Source organism: Cloeon dipterum, chromosome 1 (genome assembly GCF_949628265.1).
Source record: "Cloeon dipterum chromosome 1, ieCloDipt1.1, whole genome shotgun sequence".
NCBI lineage: Eukaryota > Metazoa > Arthropoda > Insecta > Ephemeroptera > Baetidae > Cloeon > Cloeon dipterum.
The window spans coordinates 21,953,516-21,974,836 of record NC_088786.1 but is presented as its reverse complement, the minus strand read 5'-3'; the positions used below and the strand labels follow the sequence as shown (position 1 = coordinate 21,974,836).

General features: G+C 45.4%; 1 protein-coding gene across 3 annotated transcripts in view; it reads left to right on the top strand.

The window, feature by feature from the left end:
* Positions 1–20,373, top strand: part of chm (chameau) — a 116,551-nt gene extending 96,178 nt beyond the window's left edge. For all 3 annotated transcript variants that reach the window (XM_065497318.1, XM_065497316.1, XM_065497319.1), the window contains 3 exons: positions 11,956–12,102; positions 16,076–16,182; positions 18,563–20,373. In XM_065497318.1, the coding sequence (XP_065353390.1) occupies positions 11,956–12,102; positions 16,076–16,182; positions 18,563–18,679 (371 nt within the window). In that variant the 3' untranslated portion in view covers positions 18,680–20,373. The remainder of the gene's footprint in view (positions 1–11,955; positions 12,103–16,075; positions 16,183–18,562) is intronic.
* The last annotated feature ends 948 nt before the right edge of the window (positions 20,374–21,321 follow it).

The window sequence follows — 21,321 nt, the reverse complement described above, 5'->3', positions numbered from 1 at the left end:
GTGTGCCCGCACGCCGCGCGCATAATGCGACGTGGATTAATGGTGAAAATAAATTTTATTAATATTAATGCTCACGAGCCGATTACAAAACGTCACCGCAGCTTTGATGCATTTTTCTTATGCGTCGCGTTGCCGTCGCCGCCGCTGCTGCCGCTGGAGAAAATAATCTCCCCCGCTGATGATGATGACCGAGTGCGTCTCTTTGTATGTTCCTGTTCCGACGGTGCGTGAATCGTCGAGAGATGGCTTTTTGCGACGTTTCCCGTATTTCCCACGAGATGCTAATGGCTTAATTCTGGCTGCTCGTCGGTGGCGGTGGCGTCAGCGGCGGCAGACAACAAACATTTCGGCCGCTAAATTTTCACAATCCAAGCGAGGCAATTTTTCCTCCACCGCCGCCGCGCAGAACAAGAGGAACGCCTTCGCGAATTTTATTTTCCGCCGTCTCTGCGTACGCACACAATCTGAATGTTTAATTAATTACTGACAGTCTGCAAAAGCGGGACCGACCGACGCTGGAAAACAAACAAACAAACAAACAAACCTACCCGGCTGGCTGGCACGTTGAAATTGAATAAAAACGGGTATCGCCGCGGCAACCCGACCGACCGACCGCCGTCTAGCAACCAGCGCTTTTTGCATTAATAATAATATAATTTTCCTGGTCGGCGTTGTTTGAGGTCTCGTTGCATCAAGCTAATTACCATTTAACAATGGATCCGTGTGTCGTAAATTTACAACAATGTAGAGCGTGCTTGCTTATTTATTTTATTGTCCGCATTTGCCCCAATAAGCTGCGAGAGAGCGAACAACTCTATAAAACTATCGTCTTGCCTGCATGTGAGCTGCATGATGTCAGAATGCAGCGCACCATGTTTAATTTACGACCGGATGTGCAGAATTATTATGCACCTTCGAGTAACGGCTGCATGCCGCCCGATTCACGAGAGGCGCACGTGAAACAATGAATTGAAAAAAATACACTAGCGACGAGAGAAAAGAAGCCTTCTGGAGGAATGTGTCTGTGAACGACGAGCGTAATGTACATCGGTATTGTTTTATTCATGCACTCAGCAGAGGCATTATATATATAGTTTCTTTTTCATGAGCCGTCTCTCATCGGGTATGCAGGCTGATGTGCATCCATCAGCATCTCTCGGTTTGACTCAGAGCAAACGTCGCGCATCGCAATGCCGATTATATTTTCGTGTGAAACTGCATCTCTGTGGCTTCAGATTTGTGACCTCTGACTTCTTGCCGTCTGGGCCTGTGTTGTGTGTGTACGGCGTTCACAAATGGCCGGACAGTAACAATAGAGGGATGAGCATTTGAGTCCTGCAGCACGCAATCTCGGCGGCGCCACTTGTACTTCTTCCTTGTGAACCTTGTGCAGTGCGGTACGCGACCACTGACAGGATTAGCAAAGACATGGGCACTGATGCCTTTACTTTTGACGATCAAGATCGTCATTGTCTAAATTGCGTCGATGATGAGTACCGGCAGAGGATTTGCCACTCTCTATATAATCACTCGATACTAAAGATGCTTCGTAATGAGTTCACGAAAATCTCTCAATTATTTCTTGAAAGTGTTGGATATTGTTGAGACGACCTCAACCCCACTTCACGCCCAAAGGACTCGTGCATCAACCCAGCGAGGGTGGAGTTGCGACCGGTTGTTAGTTGCAGACAACACAAGCAGCTCTGAAACCACTTACGGGATAAAGCAGCGGTAACCTGACTTTCACCATGTCCGCTTTAAGAGGCTAGTGCTGCCATAGAATACCTAGTTTACTAACGATAAGATTAATGAATTTTAATTATATCTCACAATCAGTTATAGTACAAAGCATATGAGATAAAGCGACATTTTAGGTAAACAAGTTGACTATAAGACCCTGCCCAGGAAGACAAGGCCGATGGGAGAATAGTTTAAAGTCGTAAAGAAACCACACAATCATACTTTAAAAACTTGATGTCGCATACGCCTTGCAGAGGGAGGGAAACTGTGCCGCCGAACAGTCTTTCAGTGCGGGTGGTATGTATACTATATAACCTTCCACTCTGTCATATCTTGATAATTTGTGAAGTCGGTGGAGTTCAAATAGATTTTTGATTAAAGAACTGTAACCATTCTTTAAAAATAGCGAAAAACACACTGTCGATGTTTTGAGGTAATGTAACATCTTCATTTTAGCTCACATATTGAATTAAATTGGCAACCAAAACTCGTTTGAGAAATATTGGTATTTTTTACAAGTGACAAAATGTTTTGAATTTAATGTAGTACAAATTGAAATTCTTATCGTGTTTGAAGGGATTGTTTTACATAGAAGGGCAAAAATTATCAAATAAATTTATTATTGAAAAACTCCCACGCCTAAACAAAAAAAAATCAAGTACCGAGATCTAAGTGTCAATACAAACGCAGTGCATTAAGCGAGGAGAAGCACATTTGGCAGTAACTCAAAAGAGCGCTTTCCGACAAAACAAACCGAGTGTAGCAGGGACACCGCCGCAGAGAGTCACTTATAAATTCTAGACGACTTCATGCAGTCTGCAAAATCTGGTAGACGCTAACAGCTGTTCTTGCTACTCGAGCAGCAGCAGCCGCAGAGGTCCGCCGAGCAGCAAAGGTTAGGTGCTCAATTGAACTGTTATTACAACTTTTACGACTTCTTTCTAAGTCAATTACGTGCGGTGCTGCTCTGGTTCATCGGCTGTGTGCCTTTTCCTGCAAGTGCACCTGCAGTCGGCGCGCGAATCCGCTCAAGTGCCGACGCCGGTGGGTGCACGTCGCGGATGCGGCGCACGAGTAAATGTGGAGCGGCGGGCGGGCCTCGTACGACACGTAGTAGACGGGCCAAGCATAAATAACGCCGCGGCCGATAATTGCAGGTGGATGCTCCGCTCCGAGGGGGGTGGGGCGGGGGCAGCTTCCTCGTCGTCGGCGGCGGTGGTGCCGGCGGTGGTGTGCAGCACCAAGATGGCGCTGGCAATGCGCATGGTAAGTGCCGCATCAATGAGGCGGGGCTGTTCTGCGGCAATATCGATGTTGTTATCTGACGTCAGTGCCATTGACGTAGTCTATGTACTCGGTCGGCACATACTACCCCCACCCCGTCGTGTCGGCCGGCCGGTCGGTCGGCGCGCGGGGTGACTAGACACACATCGCAAGGGCGCCGGTCTCGCCGTATCGACCCATCCCTTTGGATTCCTCTTTTTTCGCGACTTCCTCGGGGTCACCGTCATGAACCCTGCCTGCCGGATGATGGTGCGGGCGTGCCTCGTATGTAGTGCACCACCGACGCAGCCGCCGCACCCCTGACTCCGCGAGCCGCGTCTCGAGGGGCTGCAGCTGGAACCCCCGGCCAACCGCCACGTGGCCGGGTCAGTTCACGGGGTCAGCGCGCATCCCGGCTTATTTTACGGCCGGTTTGCGGATCTTCCACCCCATTAATCGGATTTTCGAGCCTTTAATTTGCCGAAACGCAGGCTCTGGCCGTGCCGCCGTTTATTTTCCGCATGAAATTCGCGCAGCCGGCATTCCGGCAGAGCCCAAGGGAGCGACGACCAGCTGGAGTCACCGCTGTGCGGCCGCATCGAGAACGCTTTGATTTCCTCAGTCAATCTGCAGTGTCTTATTTAAATCGCGCAGGCCGTTCGCTTTTACGAGCCTCGCTGCGCCATATGCCGGACAATTTGGCCCGGAAACGCTGCTGCCGTCGCCGCCGCCGCTCACTTTTTTCCAGCACTTGCATAAACGCACACATTAGGACGATTGAATTTCGCCGGTACTTTTCCCCTGAGGCTCGAGTAAAATAATACCGGCTTCGGGGCTACTTGTCTTTAGCTGATATTAATTTACAGCAGCAGGTTATGATCGCAAGGCTGCGCGTTTTTCTACAGCAGCTCTGAAAAGTTCATTAAAAAAGTGCAGCGCTTCTTAACCGGCGAGTATGAGCGAGAGAGCTTTGAATGATTAAGTGGTATCCAATGACAACTCTTTTGCCTGGTGCTTGCAGTCGGTGCAGACGAAACCCTATCTTGCTCTCTCTCTCTCTCTCTCTCTCTCTCTCTCTCTCTCTCTCTCTCTCTCTCTCTCTCTCTCTCTCTCTCGCTCTCTCTCTGCACCACGCCACACCCGTCTGGTTTTTCAGCGTGCACCAGCAACGCGCCTCTTTCTGCCCGCGCCCGCCGTGTGTAGCCATCGACTTTTCGCCCGCAGTTCGTTCGTTCGTTCGTTGGTTTGCTGCATTTCCTCGCGAGTGGGACTTTGCGCCAACCAGCGGATTGGCACATGAGCAGCTGTAATATCCCTCTAGCAACACATGTGACACATAAAATGCTTTTTTTTTCTTCTGAGCTCCTTTCCGAGGGAAGAAAGGAAGAGCCGCCGTTGTCTCTGTTTTCTGGGTAATCTGACTCTGCAGAGAAAGAGCAATTATCGTTTGGATACGCGAGCTAATAGATTGAAACCAAAGCCAGCTGTCTGCATTATTTCTGCGAACACGTCGTTCTATTTTTCTTGGTTGCGTCGCATTTTGCTCTTGAGTGCGGATAGACGAAAAGCGCTTTGGAAAATTAGTTTACCATGACCCTTTGACCTACGGATTTCGTGGAACAAGGGCCTTTGATGCAGCATTCTGGGAATTTTTAATCTAGTAGAGCATGTTTTGCGAGTGAAACTCGACTAGAACTGGTTTTGAATATATCAAATTCGTAACAACATGATTCTGATAATTTCTCGGCTATTTCCAGGATGACCCACGCCAGATATTATTAGCATATTTAGCGAAACAGTGTACGCAAATTGCTTCTAAAAATAAGCCGCAAACAAGCATTCTTTACCAGCTGCTAGAGCGGTGAAAACATTGTAGTCGAAAATAACATTCGAAAGGAAAAACAAAACAGCTTATCTCATAGTCACTATCACAGTTTCTAGAAATTTATAACTCAACAAAATGTTCACATATAAGGGCCGCTTCCTAGTACGTTCAATGCGGAACGTTGAAAAGAGTTTTCCTTTTTATCGAGGAATTCCACCACGCTAAATTGACCGTGTGATACAAGCATTTTCGTACAAAATCGCCAGATAAGGGAGGAAAGGGAAGCAATAAATTTGAAACCCGCGCCGAGTCAGATAAAGAAATGAGGAAAATGTACTACTGATTTTCGTTGTTCCTAGAGGAAACCGCGGCTGCGACCTTATTACAGCGATATAACTTTTTCACTTGGTTGGCACTTTTTTCCTTGTCTGCATGCAAATCGAATAAGTTGTCCGCCGCGGCGTCTTAGTAAGCCCAACTGCAATCCAATCAGGGCAATTGATATGCCGTGTCGTCTGTCGGCGAGTGCAGTCGGGACGCGCGCGGAGAGTGACGTTTTAAAACCCATTCAGCGTCACTGAAGCCTTTGCATGTAAAACGCTTCGATTGCAAAGAGCGGCGCCGCCGAGTCGTCTCTCTCGCACGCGCGACTGGCACAAAAAGCCAGCCAACTGTCCCATTTATGTGCATGTGCCACTTTGGAGTCTCTCCTCCCGTCGGCGTTTGATGCCACTGTCCTTTGTACCCGACAATGAGATCATCCCCGGTGCTGCTCACATTTTTCCTATCAAAAGTGTTTGCTTGAAAAATCAGTTGATTGCTCTCTTGCGGCTTACCAAGCTGTTAGCAAATTTCCAAGCTAGTGGAAAATTAGCCACCACCACGAGATATTCGCCACGGTCCATTTAAACTTGGCTCGCAGTTTTTCGTTCGCCAGCGCTTTTTTACGAACCCTTCCCCGGCCAGGCGGTCTCCCTCGCCGCTTGTGGATTTATTTTATGTTGTTCCGCCGTTAAATGTGAGACAGAAGCAAAGTGGCCTTATTAAATTCGTGGGCACGCATATTGAAATCGCGCCGGGTGAAATTAGATAAAAACGCAGTGAAACGCTTTGCGGATAGCGCATTGTTTGTGCAGGCTGCCTAAGTCGCAGGCGATTCAAACAGCGGGTGGGTGTCGAGTGAGCGCAGCGCAGAGAGCTTTTCGGCCCACCACGACGCTAAGAATAAAGTTGCCGTTTTTACCTCGTAAATCACGCTTGACTGTGGAAGATAATTCTTGTTTATGGACACATCTCTGGGATTTTCTGGCTTGTAATTTCATTCGACTTTCCTGCAACTTTACAGGAAAGTCTTATTTCAACGGATTATCCATCGCTAGTAATGATTGTTTTATAGCCGGTCTTTAGGTCTTGATGGTTTAAAGTACAAAGCAACGAACTAATCATTGACTGCTCTCCCTACTTAAAAGAGTGTGCGAACCGGCCAGGACTGAATAAGTGTCGAGACATGCTGAATGTTCGCCTTGGAAACTTTGACTCTTAATAATTTGCCATGATACCCAGCTCATCTTCCGTAGCTGCTCGTCCTCATTATATATTCGAATGGCATCAAAGTGGATCTCCAAAACTTCCAAAGATTTGATAGGGTCTAGCTGTAGTTCTTGAATCCTTCTGGCGTTCATCTATCCGTTCCCTTTGATCTAAGGAAATAGAAATCACTTGAAAACAATTAGAATATTATGCTTGCGGGGAGTGACAAAAATCGAATGAATTCCCATCGGATGGAATATTTTTAGGGTGGGAACGATTAAAATTTAATGAGTAATTTGTTAACGGGACACTGCGTATAATCAGTTTGTATGTGCTGATTAAAAATGTATAAGGCAAACACGTTGTTGCTGGGCCCTTGTCTAGAAATCGACGTACCGGTGCGAGAACCCCTCCAGCAGTCAAAATCAAGGATCAGGGTCTTGCGTTTCGGGATCCATAAAGTTTATGCACGCATTGACGATATTCTAAGACACACTGGCATAAATATTTAATCAGAAAATTGTTTACAGCAAGCCACCTGAGATTCTCCCCCACGTGCAAACACACAGACACAGACAGCACGAGCACTCAGAGCAGAAAGCAAGAAGCTTTAAAAGCCCTTAAATTTTTAACCGCCACTCTTCCAACTCCATATTCGCAGCCAATAAAATCGATGGTAATGAAATTGCGCATCACAATAAAAGACAATTTCCCGGGAGCAGGTGCAAGAAAGCGATTTTGCTTTTTGCGTTCAACACCCTTTCAGCCCCCTAATGGAGAAAAAATGCCCCGGCAAAGACGCACTTTTCGCCGGCAGGCAGCTTTGCTCCGAAGCAACCCAAGAGAGATGAGAACGCGTGTAATAACACCGAGAGAAAGTGAGAGAGGGTTGCTGGCTGGCTGGCAATGGCAATAATGCATTTCCAGCCTGGCCCCTAGCAACACACGCACGCGTTCACATGCCGAATTATTATTCAATCAGCCCGATTATGTGCGCGAGATAACAGATTTTTCTCCGCACCAAAATCGTGCGGCGAGAACTTTGCTTTCGAATCGCGACAGTCGGCGGCGGCTGAATAGTTGCGGCTGTTCCTTTAATTGCACGCTCCAATTGTTTGCCGGAGAATTGGGCGGCGCGCGCATTGTCTGCGCGATCTCCGTTCCTTTTGCTTCTCGTTTCAGGTGTGAAACTACACACAAAAGTTGCATTATGTCGGCAGCCCCACCGCCGCAGCCGCCGCTTATCAGATCCGTTTGCCATTCCTGTGTGCGAGCATTCTGAAGAGCAGCCGGAGGAGCACTCTAATTGCCAGCGCCGGCATTATTAATGCGAGAAAAAATTTCGTTATTTAAATTCGAGTGCGCGGCTGATGTGTGCCTTGCATGGTGTGTGTGTGTGTAATTGCAATTACACACGCCATACCTGGCGATTTTGATGCTCCTCCACTCATTTTTTCCTTCTCGGGCAGGAAGTGGCCTAAAAAAGAGATTCATATAAGCACACAATAAATAATGGTGTTTCCTGCAAATTGAGAGTCGCTGCACGCCCGCCGGTAATTGAGTTTTTATTTATTTTCCCCTTCAAAACCAGGCGCGATGACGGCCTCTTCTCGCATTGTTTCGCCTTTTGCTATCGCCGCCGATGCAGTTTCGTGGGGTTCTTGACCCCGCTGAAATGAATAAACGACACATGTGCGATTTTCGGGCCTAAAGTGCGAAAGCTGCTGCAGGTGCGACCGGAATGATTGATTGGCGGGAATATAAAGCAGGATGCGCACAGTTTGTTTCTGTTTTGTTTGTGTGACACCGAAAAAGAGTTATGATATAATGTCCCATTGAAACGCGCAAAATTTCGGCATAAATTACATCAGCACACAATGGCTCAATCTGTCGCCACGTGTGTTTCCATCAAATCCGCGGTTTCCGCAAATGTGCTCGGTCCCTGTATTGTTTCTTTTTGCATATCCGTTGGGGCTGCATTTGCATTTTCTAACGGTACTTTTTCTATTTTAAATTGACTCATTTTTTCCAACGTCTATAGTATTTGGTGAAATCAATATTTTCAAGTCGAAATTCAAATAAATTGGAAACACGAAACCAAACGTTATTTCACTTCTCTACTCAAGTTTTGATCAAAGTCAAATTTTCATTAGCATTTATTTGCCAAATTGAAGTTTTGTCATTTTTTTTATTGATACGGAAACCAATTCTAATTAACATTCTTTTCGATGATTGGGGAAAACGAAATTTCTGGTGTTTATTCACCAGTTCAAATACACCCCCAAAAGCTAGTGCGTAAATTGAACCACCACGGGCGAAATGCGGCACGTCAAACGAAAACAAACAAATTCGCAGCACTCCGCTTTGACAGAGTGTGCTCGACAGAAGGTTCCTCTCCGCAAAGCGAGAGTAAAGGAGCACAATTCTCGGACAAAAGTCACTCCATTGAATAGGCTTTGAGCGGTGCCGTGCAAAGGTCTGCCCGGTCGGAAACCGGTGAGCGGGCGGGCAGACGAGCTTTCCGTGACTTTGCGAGTGGCCATCTCGAGAGCGAATTGCGTGCGCCGCTGGTGTACACACACAATATCTCATTACTGTTATTGCGATAATGCTGCTGGAGAAGAAGCGGCAGCAGCGGTACAAGTGCTCCTCTGTCACGCCACAACATCTGCCGGCGAGGCAACGGCTCCGTTTTTCGGCGCCCAAATGCCTCTTTTAATTGTGCTAAGGCCGCTCCGATGGCGGCAGTGCACGCGAGTTGCATACAGCGCAGGCTGCCAAATTGATGAGATCGTGCACGCCGCTTTTATTGCCACTCATTTTTCACCGCGCCACCTAACCGACAGTAATACTTTAATTGTGTTTACAAACAATTTGCTCCACTCGTGCGTTGTATGTGCTCATTTGTAAATCCTTTGGTGTGCGCGAGTTTGAATCCACTCAAATTTCGCGGCGAAGACTCGGCGCGGATTTCGAGTCTCATGGGGATTTGAAGCTCTGCTTGCACCGCGTGTCCTTCCTCGCGTGAATAACCAGCTTGTTTTTGCTTGGCTAACACAAAGTTGTCAACTCTGTTCATTTCCACAGCTGGTGACGGCCATTTAGCGAATTTCCGTCCGCAAGTTCGACTTAAAATAGTTAGCGCGGACAGGTATTTTCGCGCGTTGGCCTATTTTTAGGTTGCGCAGCCCAGATTGCACGTCACTACGTCAGGTAGACACGTTCTCGTGGATAAGCAGCAAATTTACTGCGTGGAATCATGCCACATATTTACAGCCGGTGGAGCAGCACACTGTATTCGTGTTCTGAAGTTCAGATATACGTATAATAATTTACATCAGAACTCCAATTTTATTAGGAACCTGGCCAGGAATTTCTAATAAATCTGCCACTTAGATGCAAGCGAAAATTGCGCCATTTTTCCGCACTTTTTTAACGCACTTTATTATTCAATTTACTTAAAGGATAATTTTTGAATATCAAGCACCTCAGCTGGAGTTGCATGAAGCAGCTCGACGCGCCGTTGTGTAATTACAAACCTGTCGGCTATATACCAAACCCTAGAAAAATATTCGAGTTCGTGTTGCAAGCAGCGGCACAAAAATGAATTCCTATTCCGCTGCAATGCATCCATCCCACATCCCGGCCTCTCACGTCGATACCACAAGTCAATTTGTAATAAAATATCCCGGCAGATTAATGGCCAATTTATTTATATGACAAGACAAACCCAGCCGGGGGTGTTTTTTTCCAACCCCCAAGGATCCCCAGCGGACGCCCACGCCTTGTGCCTCTCGTTCCATTTCTCATTTTCTCCCAAGTAATGATGGGTCTCTCTCTCTCTCTCTCGCGACGACGACGTCGGAGGTCGCTTCCCGATGAGGGCGTATAATTGCGATTTTGGACCCAAATGTGGCGTTTAATGCGGAGTCGCGATTCGATGAGTTTATGCACATTAATTGACAAAACCATTAGGATGAGAAATAATGCGGACTATGCAAATCGTGCTGGCGCGAATGCTATCCAAACAAGGGCAGACAGATATGGAGCAAACGGACGCAAAATCGAAATTTTACACGCGCCATGCCTCTCTCTCTCTCTCTCTCTCTCTCTCTCTCTCTCTCTCTCTCTCTCTCTCTCGTCGCTATGTACATTTACAGCAAGTTTGGAACAGCAACGGCGTTTTGCAGCAGGCGTCGAAACATTGCAAGTGGGCGCGCCTTGTTAACATGCTCTCTCTCTCTCTCTCTCTCTCTCTCTCTCTCTCTCTCTCTCTCTCTCTCTCTCTCTCTCTCTCTCTCTCTCTCTCTCTCTCTCTCTCTCTCTCTCTCTCTCTCTCTCTCTCTCAAGCTCTAGGGGCTTTCGGCAAATTTAACAAAAACACACAGCACATATAATACACCCTCTAAACCTCTCCCGCCGCGCGCCCACCCGCCTGGTCCATCCTACCTTTGCCTTGGTTCAGCCATTCTAAGCTGCGGAATTAAATTTTATTTGCCTAGCGACGCGAAATTCGACTTGCTCGCCGACGATTTGCATACGAGAATTGCACTGCGCATGCAAAATAAATTCTCCGCGTTGTCAGCCTAACACCGAAATCGTAAATACGCTTTGCATTTGCTTGCAAAATGGTTGCTGTGTGCTGTTTTGCATTTTATTTTGCAGTGGTAATTATTATGGCTTCATGCGCTTTTCGTACAACGGTGCTCTGGCAACGGAATAAGGAACGATCTTATTACACCAGAATGAAATCGATAGTAAGAAGAAGACTGAAAAATTAATAAAAAATCTAATGGCTCTTTTCAATATTGTCTTAAATTCTTGGTTAAAAAGTGCAAAGCGAAAAGGAAGGTGATCTCACTCATTTTCCGATCTGGACAGCAGCTTTCCAGCCTGTCAGGTCAAATTAATGGTGATAATACCTTCAAAATATAGCAGCCCATTGCAGGAGAACCTGAAGAGAATATTGATTCGCCTGCCGTACAATCGACAAAAAAGCAAGTGAATTATAACTCAAAATATTCACAAACTCACCAGAAATGTTTTTCCCTTTTGTTTATCAACTCCGGTCTAGAATTAAGAAATAAAATGTTCTAGATGGTTGAATGACTTTGTATTCACTTTAAGTAATGGAGGTACAGAAGAAAAATGTTCTCTGCTTATTCAGATGAAAATTAGAAAACATGTCTTGTCTGAGAAGCTACAACGTCAAGCAAAGCGGCTCACTACAACAGCGTGTTGTATTACTTTGTGCTCGCCGAATACATTATCTCACCATTTTTATGCTTGTGCTGGAGATCAAAAAATAAGTCGAGTGTCTAGACATTCCGGTGCGGTAGATTTCCAGCTTTGAAATCAACACTGTTGTTGTCCCCGATTTACATTTTAATACGTTCAAATGGAAAGACCTCGGTGTCATCGTCGGAGTTGTCAAGCAGGTTGCATAGCCTTGCGGACGGAACATTGTCTATGAAATCTGCTATAATGCAAGCTTTCCTCTGCTTCTCTAATTGAGTCCCGCAAATTAGATGGCGGGCAGCAAAGCAGAAACTCGCGTCCTGTGTCACCTAGCTGATTGGCCTAATTGCCTGTTGCAGGTTATCAGCTGACGAGGAAGGAAGGCAAAATTGGATCTCCAGAGAAGCCACTCTCGGACCTGGGACTCATTTCCTACCGGAGCTACTGGAAAGACGTCTTGCTGGAATACCTGTGCAACTTCGGCGGCAAGGAGCTATCAATTAAAGGTGAGTCAGTCGTTGGAAACGATCAACTTCCTCTTAATTTAATTGACACTTATTTCCACGGGAAGCGGAACTCGCGCCGGCGTCCGTGCACGCTTTTCGCAATTGTCAACGGGCAATTTGCCCCTTGGAATTCCACACTCGATCGACGTGCCCGCGCTCCTTCTCATAATTTGATTTACGCCGAGTGTGCGGTGCATTCTTTCACATCGCAACTCTCAGTTCCTGTCTTGAAAATTTGGTTCCGAAGAGGCCTTCTCTGCCGGACGTGAATCGTATTTAAGCAAAATTTTTAAGTTCTCGCCGCTGTGCAGGGCACCCGGATTTTATGCCGTTGCGTTTTATGGCAGGAAACTGAACTCTCTGTTCTTGATAAGCAGATCGTGACCCTGTATATAATTCCTGCGCGAGCATAATGCGAAACATGATGTCGGCTGTTGTTGTTGTTGTTCATAATTTTTATTGCCGCTCATTTCTTAGAATTTCAAATTTAAGATAAATCTTTACGACGTGCGACAACATCTGTATTCCGAGACCGAATCCCGAAACTTTTTTAGCGTGACTCTGGTCGCTTGATTCCCCATCGACTCAACGCCGGGAGGAATTTATTACGGTGCGAGCAGCATTTCGTCATTTCGCCCAAAAAATACACTTCGGAGCGTGCGTCGTGACAAGTGCAATCGAGGAATGCTGTTTGTGTGACACTCTCGCGGCTGCTGTCTCAACAGTGTTGCATAGTGACCACTTTTATGGCCGTGAGAAGTGGAATTTACAGCAAGCATTAAGCAGCAATAAATAGCCGTCAACTGCCGCAGCAGCGGCGGCCAGCGCGAGTGAGCTTTAAAATGCACAGCAGCTCATTATGGACACAAAAAGGCTGGGCACTTGAATTACGGTTTTATTGCTTCGGATTTGAGTGTGTTTCGCTGCGTATTTGTGTGAATGCACAAACGTCGATAATTTTAATCTTTATTGCCCGCGAACGGCCGTTTTCGGCTTGTCTTTATTGCAATTTTATTCCATCGCGCGAGCAAATGCACAGCAGCGAACACACAGCCGCTCCGTCGAGCGCTACGTGAGCTGCGATCTGACTTTTATGGATTTCCCTCGTCTTAAATTACACATATGTATGCACCCGTCTGTCGATTTGTGCTGTTAAGCTAAGTGTCTTCGGCGGGAGTTTTATTGTTATTAATACTCAAGCTGCCAAGCTGGAGTCGCGGGAATCGCTTCGCTGGGGGTTCTTTTCTTTTTATGCCTTCCATGCATTTAAAATGAGTGCTTAATCGTACTTTGCAATACGTTAAAAACAAGGCAGCCTCTCTGCAAGAATTACGCATCAAATGTTTTACCATGACATTTGTAGTGTGTTTCAGATCGGTTAAAAGAGACATGAATTCCTGATTTGTTGCAGTGATAATTCGTGATACTCTGGAGAGCATTTCCACGACAAAAAGACCCTCATTATTGGCTTTCAAAAATCTTCATTTGACACATTAAAAATAGAACATGCAATTATATATTTTGTTAATTATGAAGAAGAACAACTTTTTTATTGTGTGTCGTGTTTTGCAAGATTAGCAACTTATAAAATAAATTGTTGGGTTCTTGCTTGTTCTTGCAAAGTCACTTCGGAAAGATTGGTCTCGATTAAGATCTGCACCACTGTTTTCTACCACCACGACTTGACCTTAAAATGCGCATATTGTTTCATACATTTCAATCTCATACAAAGGAGACCCGTAATAAATAATAACTAAATTAGAGTAACAAAAGCTTGAATTTAAAGTAAAAAAACGCCGTGATTAATCTTTTGATTGCTGTCCAGTCCAACCACCTCGAACTTGATAATATGGAAACCGCACACAATACAATATTAAAATTTAAAAAAAAAACTAAAAATATTAAGTCCACAGCAACCACTGATAAGTTTACCAATTTAACTGTTTTCGAAATACAGAATTGCATCATAACCGAAAAATAAAGCCACTTAAGGTTAAATTCCATAAAACATACAACACGTACCAATCACGTGCGCATAAGAATTGTTTCCTCATGAAAGGCTGAAACAACTATTCTCTAAGACAAAAACAAAACGATATTGCATTCCCAGCCGTGAAACTGTCACCACGCGTAAGAATTCAAGAAAGGAATCACATGCCTTCGTAATTGTTACGAAATTATTCGCCCGTTCATAATGCAGGAATTCCCCCTGAGCGGGGCATTTATTAAAAACAATTCCCCGGCGCCGAGAATGCACTATGACGCACACAGGACGAACTGTACACGAAGTAAATAATAAAACGCTCGAGCACGCTATTTATGAAGAGAAGAGAGAGAAGGGCAATTACAAGCACTTCTCGTGCAGTGGCCACGTTTAGGTGCACTGCAGACGAGAGACGCTCGTTGGTAAGGAGCACCGCTGCATTCCACGGCCTGGGAGGGCCGTCGTTAAATCGGCAATAATTGCTGCCCGATATCACGTGTAGGTTCGCCGACTGCTCCTTTTATGGGGCACGCGTTGTGCATTATTACAATTAGCCGGCCGGGCATTAAACGACGCCGACCTAGGCCAACTCCACCAACCAGCCAGCATATTATTGTATATAGCAGCAGTGACGTCTGGTTCGGTTGGGCCTGCACGCCGGGCAAAAATCCAAAGCGGCGTGCATATCAAATCACTTCCATGTCGCGCTATTAAAAGAGGCTGACCTCGTTGTACACGCGTAATTACCAAGGAACAGCGAGCGAGTGCTGGAAAACGACTTAATAACAACGCAGTTGGTAATTTTGCTCTGTCTTTACTCGCAAACACGCCGCGCGTAATCTGTCTGTATGTGCAAGCGCTCGCTTTTCCAATTATTACGCTGGCATGCCCATTAAGTGCCTAGTAGAAAGAATAATTGCAGTCACGCAATCGCTATTTTTTATTTGCAGCGAGCTTCACAACTGCATTCGGCATCGCTTGAAAACCACAAGCAGTGATAATGGAATATCTGTTTGTTTGCTTGGAAACGGAAGTCAAACTATTTTTGTATTGACGATATACGTGTTTATTGTAGGCTTAATCAGAACATTTCGTGATGGGTTCGCTGAGGTTCCACGCTCCACTGCTTCTGTGAACAAAAATAAATTTAAAATAAATATTTGTTAAGGGAGATCAGGGAAAAATAGAAATGTCATATGGTTGTGGCATTACTTCCTTTTGTTATTTGCACTGAGCATTAATTGCTCGCTAATGGTTTGTTTGCCCTGTTTTGCAGTCATGATGCGCAATAATGAAGTCAGATTAATTTCCCATCATTCCATGATTATTAACTCTCAATCAGAATGGAAAAATTGCAATTCCAGCCCTTTGAAAGCAGGCGAGGTCAATATTTATCCATTTTGTGAAATGAAGTTGTCCACAAAAGCGCTTTTACCGCTTGGAAATCAGGGATAATACGATAACCGGTGCAAATAGGGGACCTTGCTAATTGATTCAAGCAACAACCAATTTTCCCGGAGTCGGTATAATCGTGTTAATTTGATCTCTCATGCGATTCGGTGGAAACATTCCTTTTCAATTTGGCCGACTAATTTCGCTCGAATGAAGCGCGAGGAAACAAAGGCTGCTCGGCAGCCCACATGGAAACAACGAGCTTTGTACTTTCCGTGCCAGCCGCAGAGAACAATGGGCAACAGCTTGCAATCTGAAAATCGATTTATTTCCAATATCAACGCGGCCTTTCTCTCAATCGTCGTGGGTAAACGGTGCAATGCAACGGACAGGGCGCGCGCACACACACACAAACCTTTTGCCGGCTCATATTTCACCGAGTTAAGATCTTCCCCAAATTGCGTGGACAGAATGAAAAAGTACTTGCGCGCCTCGCAGGGCCATATTGTGCGGTGTACGGCGTGACTGCAGTGTTATTTGATGTTGTAATATGTTGTAGAGCCTTATCGTGATCTCGGCGCGCTCGTTTTGTTTCAGATATCAGCCAAGAAATGGCCATCCACTCGTACGACATTGTCAGCACCCTGCAGGCACTGGGGATGATGAAGTACTGGAAGGGCAAGCACATCATCCTCAAGAAGCAGGCAAGTCTCTTTCACTCTCATCCCTCTTTGTTTTTATGGTTCTCAGAACGACGCACACACTTTTATTTTATTACCCGGCCGCATTAAGCGGCCGTTTGCAATTTACCTCCGGCTCTCTCTGGCTCAAATTAAATTCATGCTCATTTTCTGCATAATAGTTTTCCCGCCCCGGGGGCGCCTGCATCCCGATTTCCATGCAATTTGCCCTCGGAATGCCTTTCGCATTCCTCGGCAAGCGCTCAACGCAGCCCGCGTTGGGGTGCCTTTGCTTTGGTCGGGGGTGTCTTTGATTGCTATTAGCATAAGAGCCGGCTTAAGACGTTCACCCACCGAGATATTCGGCCTGCGGGCGCCAAAGGGTTAATGCATGCCGCGCCCCCGCTCTCCGGCATTAATTTCGCGTTTGTTTGCCTCGCCAGGCTGGACGCCCGACTGATTTGATGAATTATTTAGCGCCCGCAATCGGATGCGAAAATTGAGATTGGATCTGCGCTTTGCAAATTCACGCTCAGCAGCAATTAAAGCTGCCTCTGGTCTTGGGTTTTGGTGGCTTTGATCGATTCCCGCAAGCCTAAATTGATTTTGCGCAAGCAATGCCAGCTACACAACCCAGATTCGTTTGTTTACGTTTCCTATGTTTAAACTGCTGCCCATTAATCTTTCGACATGAATTATTCATTTTCACCAGTTTGGGGAGTCTTGAAAATTTACCAATTTCTTGTGGGGAATTTTCCGTGCTGGAAATTTCCGCGCACTTTCAAGAATGGCCTCAAAGCGCAAATTGTAAAAGTTAAAATTTTATATTATTCGTCGTTAGTAGACGCCAATTAAGGCAGATGCACTGCAGAATGTCACAATTTTTCAATTGCAATTAAACGCAGCTTCCTCGTTTTCTGGTGAACTGTTTGTTATTACGTATCAATTTAATATAACAAAAAATTGCAACAAGAACGAAATACTATAAAAAAATCGTAATCAAAGAAGCCATTTCGTAGAAGTTACAAAGCCGAAACTATTGTCGGTAAAATAAATTTATGCTCTTGGCAACGAGCTATTGCAATGTCCGGTTTTCATTTCAACAAAAATAATAATCACTCTTATTGTTAGCCCAAATCATAAATCATCCTAACTATAAGACTGCCAACAATCAGTATCGAACTCTACAAAGGAGTAAGACAAGGTGCCAAAAATACTGTTAGCCTGGCCTTGACCAATGAAAATGCGGCTGGCTATGATTTTGCGCCGCGCCAGTTTTCTAATTTTGGGTCACGTGGACCGCCAGCCGCTGTGACTTTGGCTAAGCTGCTCCAGTTCCGCCAGCGGCCGGATTTAAAATCTAAAAAATCTGAAAATGCTGGAGAAAATAATTATTGGTCATTATCGGACCTTCAAGTCCTGCCAGCCGCCGGCAAAAATGCTCAGCCGCTGCCGGCCCAAAATTCGGCTGTAGCCGGTTCATCAAGCCGCCGCCAAAAACTGCATGGCTGTGACCTCTAAAATGTTCTGGTTGAGGGTATCAGGATTGTTGGTTCCTTATCAATGATATTCTTTATTTCAGTCTTTATAGTTACGATGGTACAGAGACTTGGAATCCACAAGTTCACTAGCTTGATTTTTTTGTATCACTTAAATTATTTTTCAATTCATAATTTTGTGTAATGAAAATTTTCAATGAACGGTTTAAGGTTCTGAGAGTAAATTCCTCGACTCTAATGTTCATAAATGGGAAAAGTTGTAATTTTTGGCAATGAAACTAATTAAATTCCAACAATCAATTCCAGCGCATTGTATAGCACAAGGACAATATTCATTGAAACGGAATCACAGAGACAGTGATTAATTTTAATTGTTAGCGATGGGTTGAGTTGGTTGTATGAAAACTTAAATATTATTATATCTATTCAAAAATCAAAAGTGCATCAAGCATCAACCTATGAAGTAAAATTTCAGATTTGTTCAATTTTTTTCTCTTGAACCTTTTTTAATTTCGATTCATCTCATCAAGATCAAATATCATATGATGTGTAGCTTTATGACGGGCAATCTTCTTGTTACAATATAAAATAAAATTTACAGCAGGTCAAGTGCTCGCCCATGCTCATCATTTAGATAATAAATACACGTACTGTACAGCAAAAGTTTACTGTACATTTTGGCTTTCGTCCAATACTCTTAACAATGGAAATAAGGATTATTTTTTAACCTTTGGAAAATTGGCAAATGTCGTCTCTAAATGTAAAAATCACATAATAATTATTTTTTAAATCAAAAGAGGAAAACGTCTTCCCTTCCTCAGTTCGATTTTCCTCCGACAAGCCTGATAGATTTAGCAGCGTCTGTTTATTTGTTCTAAACGACCCTCTTTTCTCTTGTGTTACAGGACGTGATTGACGAGTACGTGGAGCGGACGAAGCGGCGCGGAAAGGTGAAAGAGATCGACCCGAGCTGCTTGAATTGGACGCCACCGGTGAATCCGCAGGCGAGAGGGCCTCCCTGAGGTGGATCTCGGCAGTGCCGAGCGCAGGCACTGTCGCATCAAGACGCCCTCCGCGTCCTCGCCGCCTACCACTAGACAATTTGAACTCAATTTCTGAAAAAGCAAGCTAAACAGAGAAGACTGCGTGCTACTGCAATCACAAAACTCTGAAAACTCGTTCGCCGGACGGTTTCCGGAAGGGCTCGGACGCTCGGAGAAGCTGCCGATCGAGTCCTCGAAGGGCCGTCCGCAGCCGTTGCTCATGGAACACAATCCGCGAAATTATGTATTTTCCTCACGATGGCGGCCGGTCGTGCCCCGAGTGCTCTATTTTGTTTCAATCCTCGTTTTCACTCGAACGAAGCGCAGCGCAACTTTCCAATTGCCATCGGCACTTACCCCCGGTGGCGCAGAGTGTAAAAAGTTGGCATCGCGGCCGCGGCCAGTCGCCATCGCATACAAAGTGCAAACGACGCCATATAACTCTAGCCGATAGTTTGGAAATACGCTATTTAATTGAGAGGCAGAAATACATATATATTAGCTGCATAGTTGAGAAGCCGCCGCGCGCGCCGTGTGCAGCCAAGGACGAAAATATTGTTGTGGTGACCACGATATTGTCTATTTTACCTGTTAACCGAGCGACCTATATCGATTCGAGTTACTAAATAGTTGTGTTGTGCGCGCGTGTTGGGAAGAACATCCGACGCGAGTTGACACTCCACCTGATGCGTGTGCTGCGTCTCTAATTAGCGTTCGTCTTTCAGCGCCCCGTTCACGCCTGCTTTTCTATTACGCGATTATTATTATCATCATCATCGTTAAATTATGTGCGTGTCGAATCTGTGTCTGTTCGTATAATAATGATAACCGCATGTGTCCACTGCATCAACGCGCCGATTGAACGCATCACACACACACACACTCTCTCTGTTTTTCCCCTCAATACTCGCTAGTGAAGGTTGCAAACAGTTGTATTATTGTAGCGAACCGCGGCAACTTTTAGCATTAGTGTCGATTCATTGGTTTGCACGGTACACACGAGCGTAAGTCTGAATTTTTTGCTTTGGCATGGAGCGATTCGTTTTTAGCCTCTTTTTCAATATACATATATATACGCAAAGCACAAAATTTCGGTTGTTGTAAACACGAATTTTATCGAGGAGGATTTTAATTTGAACTTTCCAGTGCATGTTTAACAATCTGGGACCAAACATCATGTTGTTAAATTAGCGCGTTGGTTTTTATTGCGTAGCTATCGATGCATTGCATACTCTTGCAGAGACAAGGAATTTGTTAAGCGAATTGTTACTTTTTTATGTGTTGATCGTGCGTTTAATTTATTTTTATACTTTATACTGTACGCGCGTGCAATATAAACGACTGACAAACATGCTGCTCTCATTGTCCGAAGAAGGCGAAGTCGCATTTTAAACTGCATTTGTAATTGTTCTCTTGTAACTTAAAACAAATCAAGAAAAAAAATCTGCCGAAATTTAATCGACGAGCACGAAGACGTGTCGACACTTATGTACATGTTAAGTGTAAATACTTTTGAGTCGTTTTCTATGATTGAAAAGAATAAGTGCATGGAAACTCACACAAGCAGACACCTTTTTATTAATATTCTGTATGTTTCGTAGCCTGTAAGTGGAGTGAGAATGTGTTTTACTGAGGATTAAATGAAAAACGGCCACGTTTTCATACGAAAGTAACGACGTATTTTAATTAGCAACAAAACCTCGTCTGGGCCCCCGTTTTTAATTAAATTTTCTGGATTTCATCTATAAGAATTTCGGCCAACCCATTAAGCACGGCAGAGAGCTGCCTGCCAGTCACTCGCAGAACCCAGCCCGGCTCCTTTTCCGTTTTCCGAAAAAGTGATTACAATTTTACGAGCGCGCTTCAGAATTTGCATTTGAAATTGCTCCGGCGCGCAGAACAAAAAGGGGAAAATAAGTTCGGGGCCGCCGCCCCCACGCCTCTCGGTGCCGGGCAGCTGTTTTTCCGAAAAAGCAGTTTTGCACACTCATATATTTATGCAGCCAGCCAGCTAGCGAGCAAGAGAGAGAGAGAGAGAGAGAGAGGGCCAAGCCGGCAGCCGAGCATTACATTTGGTACACGTGGGGCGCCCCTAATAATATAAAGATTTTAGCAAACCCCCTCCCTCCTCCCCTGTGCAGAACGCGCGAGTGCGTGTGCAAGAGAGGAGAAGTTAGTAGTCTTGAGCCGCTTCTTCTTTTCGCGAGGCCTCCCCTCGACTGTTGCTACCCGGCCCGAAATGTGTGCGAGAGCATGTGTATGATACCACCCGCCTGACGTTCTCTCTCTCTCTCTCTCTCTCTCTCTCTCTCTCTCTCTTATTCTGCTTTTACTCCTTTCCCTCGACGCGGCTCATTATTATCTTTCCGGCCGCGCGGTGCACTCGTCGGCGCGATCCAATTAATAATTCAATTCGATTAGAATTTGCGCACTGCATTGTGACGTCACGCCAGTCTGAGTCTGGCTGGCTCTCTGGCCGTGCTTGATGATGGGAATCGAGTCGGCTACGTGTTCTCAAGCTCCCATCCCACCGCCCGACTCGCTTGCTCTCTTCTTGCGGTTTGCTCTGCTCTCGCTCTCCCCGCGTGCGATGGACACGCAGACGGCCGGCCGGCCGCACC